The sequence below is a fragment of the Oryx dammah genome, unplaced genomic scaffold (assembly GCF_014754425.2).
Source record: "Oryx dammah isolate SB20612 unplaced genomic scaffold, SCBI_Odam_1.1 HiC_scaffold_25, whole genome shotgun sequence".
Classification (NCBI taxonomy): domain Eukaryota; kingdom Metazoa; phylum Chordata; class Mammalia; order Artiodactyla; family Bovidae; genus Oryx; species Oryx dammah.
This window is the reverse complement of record NW_024070209.1, coordinates 10,438,555-10,447,798: the sequence shown is the minus strand read 5'-3', so window position 1 is coordinate 10,447,798 and position 9,244 is coordinate 10,438,555. Positions and strand designations below refer to the sequence as shown.

General features: G+C 48.7%; 1 protein-coding gene across 1 annotated transcript; it reads right to left on the bottom strand.

Annotated features, from left to right (window-relative positions):
• Positions 1-1,258: 1,258 nt before the first annotated feature.
• BOLA3 (bolA family member 3) lies at positions 1,259-8,953 on the bottom strand. The gene is made up of 4 exons (XM_040223919.1): positions 8,845-8,953; positions 6,134-6,257; positions 4,274-4,362; positions 1,259-1,680 (listed from the first exon to the last, which is right to left on the bottom strand). The coding sequence occupies exons 1-4, from the start codon at positions 8,896-8,898 to the stop codon at positions 1,615-1,617; spliced, it is 333 nt and encodes a 110-aa protein (XP_040079853.1). The 5' UTR covers positions 8,899-8,953; the 3' UTR covers positions 1,259-1,614.
• Positions 8,954-9,244: the final 291 nt, after the last annotated feature.

Sequence of the window (9,244 nt, the reverse complement as noted above, 5' to 3'; positions counted from 1 at the left end):
TGTTTCCTCACTACACCACCTAAAAGCTGTCCTCCAGGGTGTGTAGCTCTTTCAGGGGTGCCTTGGGCCCTTAGGAGTTCTCTTTTATCCTTTCTGCTCAACTCTGATAGAAATGAATGAATCTGTTCCCTGTAAAAGTCCGTTCTGCCTTGGCAGGACACCAATCCTTCCTCTATACTGTGGGGTTAGAGAACAATTTTAAACCAAAAAGTGAGGGTGCAGTATATGAATGGAACATTTAAAATTTGTGCTGCTCCAGAGCGCAAAGTTGTTTTACCTACATACTTTTATTTCTTAGGGAGGTAAGAGGAATCTTAAGAACTAATAGTGACCAATGGTTTCTCTGGTGGTCAATCCCATGGAACACACAGGAGTTTGAAGGAGTGGATGGTCAACCTCCCGTCGCCGTGGTGATGGGTCACGTGGAAGACAGTGCAGTGGGTGTGATTTCTCAGCTTTCCAGCGGGGAGGCGGGAGCAGGCGGGCAGGAGCTACACCCACTGTGCGGGGCAGGCGAACCCATCAGGGCTCTTGTTTGTAAGCATCAGACACTGACTAGGCCAGTGTGAGCAGAAAAGAATTTAGTGAAAGGACATGGGGATAATCATAGAATTTCTGGGGACACTGACGAAGCAGCTTCTGAAAATGGATTGGAAGAGGAGGACAAAGCCCAGATCATGTTGCAGACAGCGTGACTACTGCCGCGGACTCCAGAGACGGTGGCCTATTACACAGACACCTCCAGAACACTGGACATCGCTGCCACAGCTGCCAAAACGGACAGGCCACTGCCCCTGCTTCACAGCGTCACTCGCTCCCAGTGCAGAGTTCAAGGCAGATCCATCTGACTGGCTGAGTCGAGATCATCCGCCTGTGCTTTGTTTGCCAAGGAGCTAGGAAAGCAAGCCTTTCCAGCTTCTGTTATGGGAGGTGGGCTCAACCTCCTACCAGGGTGCGAAGGGTGGGGGATCTTCAGACGCTAGACCCTGACCCAGGCAGCCAACACTCCCCAGAGTCTACTCCAGGAAATAAGAAACTGGAGGGTCCAGGATCATTCTGGTACGAATTTTGGAGGGAAACGGAAAGAGAGTGGTAAACTAAGGGAAGAGCAAAACCAAAGTCTTTCCTTTCCTTTCAGTCAAATTAAGGGACCTGAGCAGTTTCATAGAGGAGAAGAGAAAAGAGTTTCTTGACAAGGAAGCTTGCACTCCATTCTGCCTCTAGAATCAGGACAGAACTGTTCAAAAGACAAGACCACTTTGAATAAAAGGACATGTTTCTGAAATAAAGAAACTAAAAGCATTACTCATGACCCTTCAAAAATTTCATATAGTCTTTCTTGGTCTGCTTCTATTAATTACATTATCCCCATGTTAAGAATGTTGCCTAGGCACAAAGCAGGATTCAGTACATATTTTGTAATGAAAAAAATTTTTACTTATCTGTTGCCTTTAATTTAATGTCTAAATAGATACCATATTCTTCTATAATTACAATATGGAAATGTCTATGAACAAAATAGATAAATTTTTTTTGTCATATGCTGAGGAAAGAATGGTGGTACCAAGATTCATCCAAAGTTTTAGCAGCAGCATCAAGGCAGCCAGAGTACAGTCAGTGTTTGGGGACAGAGGTAAATATCCGCAATCCATGCATACCTTTGATTTCTTCTTTTAGTGCCTAAGGAAGCAGAAGAGATCATCATTGTTTTGTATTTGACCCTGATTACAGTAAGTCTCTACTGGAATATTTTTATATATTAATAGCTTTATCTCTGTAGGACACTTTGCACACACACTTCCTTTAAACAATCTTCACCTTTTTTTTTTGAAAACACTTTTTTTTGGGATCACTATTTAAGTTCACTCAAAAATCAAAAGGCATAAAAAGGCATGTCCTGAAGTCTCCCTTCCATGGCTGTCCCCATTTCCACCTCCCTCCCAAATATAAAACTTGTTACCTGCATGTGTATCTTTGTGAGAATTTTAAAAATGCATATTCAAGCTAATATGAACATATATTCCACCCCCCTGCCTTTTTAAAACACAAATGATAGCATGCCAAACACACTGTTCCACACTCTGCGTTTTCCCCTAACGCAGGGTCTTTCCATCTCAGGCATAAAGCACACCCTTGTTCTTTTCGGTATCAGCATAGTGTTCCATTATATGTGTTCTAACTTTTTAGGCTGCCCCGGTGAAGAGCTTCTAGGCCGCTCCTTGTGTTTTTCTCTTTGAGCAAAGAACAGCTGTTCTTTAAAACCACCCTGAGGAGGCTTCCCTGGTGGCTCGGTGGTTCGCCTGCCCTTGCAGCAGATGTGGGTTTGATCCCTGATCCAGGAAGATCGCACATGCTGCAGAGCAACTAAGCCCTTGCACCGTAACTACTGAGCGTGAGCTCTAGAGCCTGAGGACCGCAGCTGCTGACCCCCGTGCACCCTAGAGCCCTGCTGCACAACAAGAGAAGCACCACAATGAGGAGCCCTCCCACCAGAGCCCGAGTGTAGCCCCCTGCTCGCCATGACCAGAGAAAAGCCCCTGTAGCAAGGAAGACCCAGCTTAGCCCTGGGTTCAATCCCTGGTTGGGGAACTTGAGATTTTGCAAGCTGAGCAGTACGGCCAAAATTTTTAAAAATTACTTGAATAAAAGAAAAAAATATATATAGCTTCATGTAAAAATATTCTTTTTAAATAAAACCATGCTGATCAGCACCAATTCCCCAATTTTATTCTAGATCAGAATAAATAAAGTTGTAAATTAGGAGGTTTGTTTAAGGCCACAAATGATGTCAGGGCCCAAGTATAAATGAGGAACCACAATCAAATAGATATTTAGTCCCTGCAGCACCAGGACCTGAATGAGGCCAGAGGTCAGGCTCAGGCCTCCCTCCCCTGCCAACCCTGCTCCAGTGCTTGTGGGCCTTGCTGTGTAGCTGCTCCAGGTTAAAAGTACACCAGTACCAGGAGGTGAATTCTCTGAAGTGGAAAGTCTTTCAGGCATTAAACATTTAATTTCTCTGTAAAATAATAACCAAACCCAGGCCAGCTCTCCTTTCCCTCTATCAACTACGCTCCAATATAAAATAAAAATTATGAAAAAAGAAAACAGACGCAGGGCTGGCCTGCAGAGTTGGCTTCCTAGGGCAATGACAGACAAATAAGCAAGGTTCCCCAGCAAGGATGGGGCCAGAGAGGGCACGTGTTCAGTAGGGGCCCAAAGGGAACTTTGAGCCCAAGATGACACAGGTGACATTCTCCCAAGCGGAGGAGACTACGGCCCTGCCCCTTGGACTTGGTGCAGGTTCCTCGCAGTGCTTACAGGGAAGATGGTGATGGTGATGGCAGCTGACGTTTATGAAGGGCTCACCGTGTGTCAAGACGCTCTTCTCAGTGCTTTACCTGACTTTACCACTGATGCCTCCAAAGAGGCAAATCCTGTTACTCTCCCTGTTACAAATTAGGAAACTGAGGCAGCATTTGAGCCCAGCAAAGAAGTGAGGGAGGGGCAGCCCAGGCAGGAGATCTGATATGGACAAAGGGCCAGAAGCATGGAGAGACCAATGGGCCGGGGCCAGAGGGAGGGTCCATGCCAAGAAGGGTGGGGAAGGCCTGGAAGAGTCGTTTGGAACACCTGGATTTGACTTTCATGGCCAGAGCTGTGCTTTACAAGAGTTAAACTAGTTTACAAAGTCCAACTTTCCAGAATGATAAACACACTGATGGAGGGGTGAGTTTACAGACACAGGTGCAAGGGTCAAGGCTGGTATAAATTTCAAGTGAAATAAGCATAGATAATGAATACACTGGGCCTTAATCAGGTTAAATCTGATGTTCTAGCCCCCTGCTGTTGTCATTGGGTCTGGGACAGCTGGAGCAGCTCTCAATCAGGCCATGCCTCAGTTTACCCACCTGTAAAGTAGTCCTAAAAGAGGCTTAAATGAAACCTTCAAATCTACAAGAACATGTATCTTTTTTGGTCTTATGTTTACAAACACTATTCAATATGCAATAATAACAGTAAACATTGACAGTATTATACAGGGAAATATAAAATAACTATTGGGTAGCCTGTTTTCCCTTTTGAATAAAACTCGTATTTGCCTACGATACAATCCCAGATAGTTTCAGTTTATGTTTTTCTCAGATCCTGAGTCCTGCTCACATGACGCGGTGTGCATTATGCTTTCCTAGGATGGGTAGTGCGATACTGTCTCCACTCGCAGGCCCTTTCAGATGCAGGGATGTGGCAAAGAAGCACTGCTGCCTCTACTGACCTGATTCACCATCTGGTGCTGCTGGACAGTTCTCTTCTCTTTAAATTCTTCTGATTCAATTTTAATTTCATACATTGCCCCACAGCCTCCTGAAATAAATGTCATTTGAAAGTGTTTCTGTTATTAAGTTACAGCAGCCACAGTTACTTATGTCCTTGAATAAATACCACACAATCCAAAGAAGGTCTGAATGTCATCATTCAGCAGAAAGCTGCTGTTAGACAATCATGGCTTACAGTCGGACCCCGGCCTCCCCCTGGCAGGCTGCCTCAGTCCCAAATGTGCTCTTCCTTCTGCAAAGCACTTGTATCTGGTACCCAGCACTACTGCTTCCAGGCAGGGAAGATAAAGGCACGAAACATGCAAAGCCTCAGAAATGTCAGTTGTCCTACTAGCTCCTTTTATTAAGCCAGCAAATGCCATGGAAGAAGGTGGGAGGGACTGAATTTCAATGTCCCACTTCCCAAAGGACCAGTAGTTGGTATTTTTAAAAATGCAAAAACACATTAAAATCTGATTTGAAAACCACGTGCAGTAGTATCCAAAAGTAAAGGAATAAGGAAGTGTGAGAGAGATGATCTGAACGCTATCACTCAGCAGAAAGCTGAATGGTATGGACACAGCGTTACAATAAACAGTGAAGACATGCTCATCACAGAGCTGGGCTCTCCAGCACCCCTGCTCTACAAGCTGAATTAAAGGTTTCCCCCCCGGGCTGTGGCAGGTAAGGGACAGCTCTCAAGGCAGAGTTTGTGTGGACCCATCTACCCCTAGACCAAGCTTTGTCTCCATGTAGCTAGAGAGCTAGGGCTGATGAATGGTAACAATAAAATGTGCTGCTCTAGCAGGCAACAGTTCAGCAAGAAAGTGCCATTCATTCAATAGGCTTTGTTAAGCTTTTCTTATATGTTCTAGGAGACTAAGCTTTGGCTAAACCAAGGTTTCCAGCCTTGATCCCCTTTCTGCACTCTACCCAGGACTAGGCAGAGCCAGACCAGAGGTCAAGTTCCAGCTCTGCCCTAACTGGGCCTGTGGCAGGTACAGGACTGGTGACATCAAGACCTCAGCATTGCCCTGGGACCCCTGCAGAGGGCTCACTCACCCTGCCATTCTAACAGATCTTTAGATTGGTTCATTTCCTATAGTGACCAGGATAAAAGGACTCTCTGAACTTTCTCCTAATCCTTGTAAAAGTTATGTTCTCAGAGAAGCCAGTAAGCCCTAGAGCAATGGAGACTGTCTGGGTGTGGGAATCACCAACTCTTCCACAGGCTGTCTGGATAAAGGCCTTATCTTTCCTGTCCAATGGGGGCAGACGTTGATTGCCCAGCCTGTTCCTAATACACAGTCAGCCTGAACTTCTGAGGCCCCAGGGGTCATTTGAGAAAGGCAGGGCCTGGCTAGGGCTGGTCACTGGGCTCAGGACAGTCTCCCTGAGTCCTGATTTTGTGGCCACCTCCCTGTGAAGGGCCAGGCAAGTTCTTTGGCGTCTCTGGACTCATTCTTCCTGGAATCTGTTCCAGCTCTGGCATTCTAGGGTATCAGAAGAATGTGGGGAATTAAAGTCTGGCTCATCTCAAAGTCAAACTAAAGACTGGAGCTGAGCCCCACGGTGACTAAGAGGAATCTAATCTGAGCTGGACCAGGTTGGCAACCATGAGTCCTTAAGTAGTTCCCTGCTTAAGTCTCTGCATTCCCACCTCCACCCTTTCCGGGAGGAGAGGCCAAGGTCTATCTGTCCAAAATCTGTATATCCTGAGAAGCCACTGGTGGGGGGTATCCTCCAAGTGCCCTACCATCTTCCCCTCCAGCGAGTAAAATCCTACCAAACTCTGTGGGAAAGATGAGAGAAAACCTTACCTGAAATGTCAGTGACTTTGATAGCTGTAGCTCGAGGAAACTTTTCTCTGAGAATCTGGGTCACTTTGAGCTCCCCCTCGGTCTGTGAGGCAAACATGCGCTGGGCCCAGGGGAGAAGAGGAAGCTGCCACAGAACAGAGGAGAGTCACTGTGCAGGCCCCTCGGACCTCCCCTGCAAGGCACAGCCCTGGGCTAAACTGGGGGCACTGCATGGCATCGGATGTCCATTTAAGTTCCCCAGGATGCAGAATAAACATTTTTTGAGGGAGGCGTGGAATTGTAAATAACTAACTTGGACTCCAGAGATAACAAGGTTCCTGTTAATTCTACAGATGTTTATTCCTCATGATAGTGAGACAGTATCATGAAGACAGTTTTAGTGAGGTGCCTGAAGCACCCAAGTGATATGCCCAAGGTTGGATCCCTTAGTAAGATGCAGACCAGGAGAGACCAGGCATCCCCTGCTTGGGCAAGCATGCCGCTGACCATGTACTAATGGGACCAAATAGCACCCACCCTTAGGCCTGATTAACATTCCACATTCTCTCCAGTGGGGTATAACCCTGTGACCTACTGCTCAATAAGACAGCTATTCTCTGCAATCCTTACTGGAAAGAAGAAACAGAATTCTATGAAAGAACATGAAAGAGGAACATTTTTAGATTATTTACCATTGGAAGTAACATTCTTCCCTCCCCTAATAGCTACCCTAAGGAGCCAGTGCTTCTGATGGGAATGTATCAACCCTTAGGGATGACGATGCAGAAAATCATGTCAGCAGCCCCTTGGCTAGGTTAAGCACATGCTGAAAAGAGAGACTGAAAATAGCATGGCAGGGACTTGCCTGGAGATCCAGTGGCTAAGACTCTGCACTCCCAATGGAGGGGGCCTGGGTTCGATCCCTGGTGGGGGAACTAGATCCCACATGCAGCAGCTAAGAGTTTGCATGCTGCAACTAAAACTCCTGTATGCTGCAACAAAGATCAAAAATTCTGCATGCTTCAGCTAAGACCCAGTGCAGCCAAACAAATCAGTAAAAATAAATATTGAAAAAAAGAAAATAGAGTATGGCAGGGCTTCAGTGTCAGGGTAAAGATTTTGGACTTTTTACACAGGCTTCTTGATGCCAATGTAACAATGCCTTTTGAAGCAAGTCAGGAAAGATTCTCAGCTAAGAGTATCCTTAAAAAGGGAGTAGTACCAGGCTCCCTGGCTGGAGGAGGATGGTGGGTGGAGTGCTGTTCACATGCTGGTGCTGAAGGTACCATCCCTTCACCCCCTCAGTCTTGCCCATCCTCAGGCCTTTTCTGATGGCCTAGAGCAGGGTCCTGTGTTATAGAACCTCAGAGCACCTTCTTTAAAGTACCTTGTGCCCTGACTCTTTCACCAATTGGTCTTAGAGGCCAAGACATGGGTCTGTCTTGCTATTACAGTCTTCCAGAACTGACCCAGGGCAGGCCCCCAGGAGAACTTGAGTGATGGATGAATGAATGAATGAGCAAGGGGGAAAATGCACACAATTCAGGGCATATGTACTGTGTGGTCAGTTGCTCAATCGTGTCTGACTCTTTGCGACCCCATGGACTGTAGCCAGCCAGGCTCCTCTGGCCTTGAGGATTCTCCAGGCAAGAATACTGGAGTGGGTTGCCATGCTCTCCTCCAAGGGATCTTCCCAAACCAGGGATCGAAGCCAGGTTTCCTGCATTCCAGGCGCATTGTTTACCGGCTGAGCCACCAGAGAAAACCGGCGTATGTACTAGGTATCCGCAAAGAAGTCCTGATTCTAGCAGGCATCTGAAACGCAGGTCAGGAGATCTGGAGGGAGACTGAGTGCTGTTCAGAGGGACAGAATCTTATGTTGTGGACCTGCGTAAGACTGGGTGGACGGGAGACCTCCTCTGAAAACAGTGCCCTGGGGGTGGGGGTGGGGGCAAAGGCAGAGGGTAGCCAGGTGGCAGGGAGCGCAGCAGTCAGTAAAGGGTGAGAGTGGGGTTAGCGCTATGACTCTTTGGGAAAAGTCTTTCCCTCATCTCTGCTGATCTGCAGGCAGCGGCCTTTAAACTAGCAATCTATTGACAAAACCCCTGGAATGTCGATTGTCCACAGTGAAAGTCTCCAGCAGCAGTGCCCTTCATGCTTGGGGGAGGCAGGTCCAAGAGGAGGAAGAATGTGAAAGGAAAGCAAAAGAAATGGATGGAGTGAAGGAAGAATGAATTGGCAAGGGGGAGAGAAAATTAGGAGAGCGTATGGTGAGTGCCCTCTACTGGCTCCCTACTCCAGGAGTGTGAGATTTGAAAAGGGTCAAGGTCACAGAAGCCAGGAGGACGTTCCGGAGCCCTGACTCAGTCACAGGAACCGGCACGCACGCCGCGACTCCAGGCTCTGACTCCATGTCTTCGGCTCGGTAAAGCAACATTGCTTTTTCCGTGCCTGCTGTATTACGACTGTTTATGTATCCGTTCCCCTCGGCCTCAACCCCCACCCCATTGGGGAGCTCCCCCAGCACGCGCCGGGCCTGACACTTCTCTCAGTACCCATAGCCGGGGCCACTGAATGAATGAACCAGCAAATCAATGAATGAGAGAAAGGAAGGCGAAGCCCCTGGCCCGGCGCGTCGCCCTCCGCAGGCCGTCTCTCCAAACCCGCCCGCCCCGCGGTCCCAGCGCAGTTCCTGCCCCGGGGAGAGTGGCTCGGTCCCCGTCCGCGCTCACCCGACGGGTTCCGCGAAGCAGAGGCACTGCCGCGACCGGGCTCCACGCCGCCATGCCCGGCCGACGCGGCCCGCCGTCCGAGGTCGCCGCGTCGCCCGAAAGACGCGGAGTCCGGGACCAGAGCCGCCGCCGCACAGGCGAGGCCGCCCCCTGCTGTCCGGAGGCCGCGAGCCGCCCCGCACGCACAGGGCCCCGCCGTCTGCCCTCTCACCTGTCTTCCTCTGCCTCCCAGCCCTCGCCCCCAGTGGGTCCTTCCGCCTCGGCCTAGAAGCCGGTGCTCGGACTTTCCCTCGTCCCAAGAACCCTGGCGCCCTAGGTGGAACGCCCCCATTCCTACTCTCCACCAGAAAACCTGCTGCTAAACGGAGGAGCTTCGACTTCTCGCTCCATGAGGGACCGG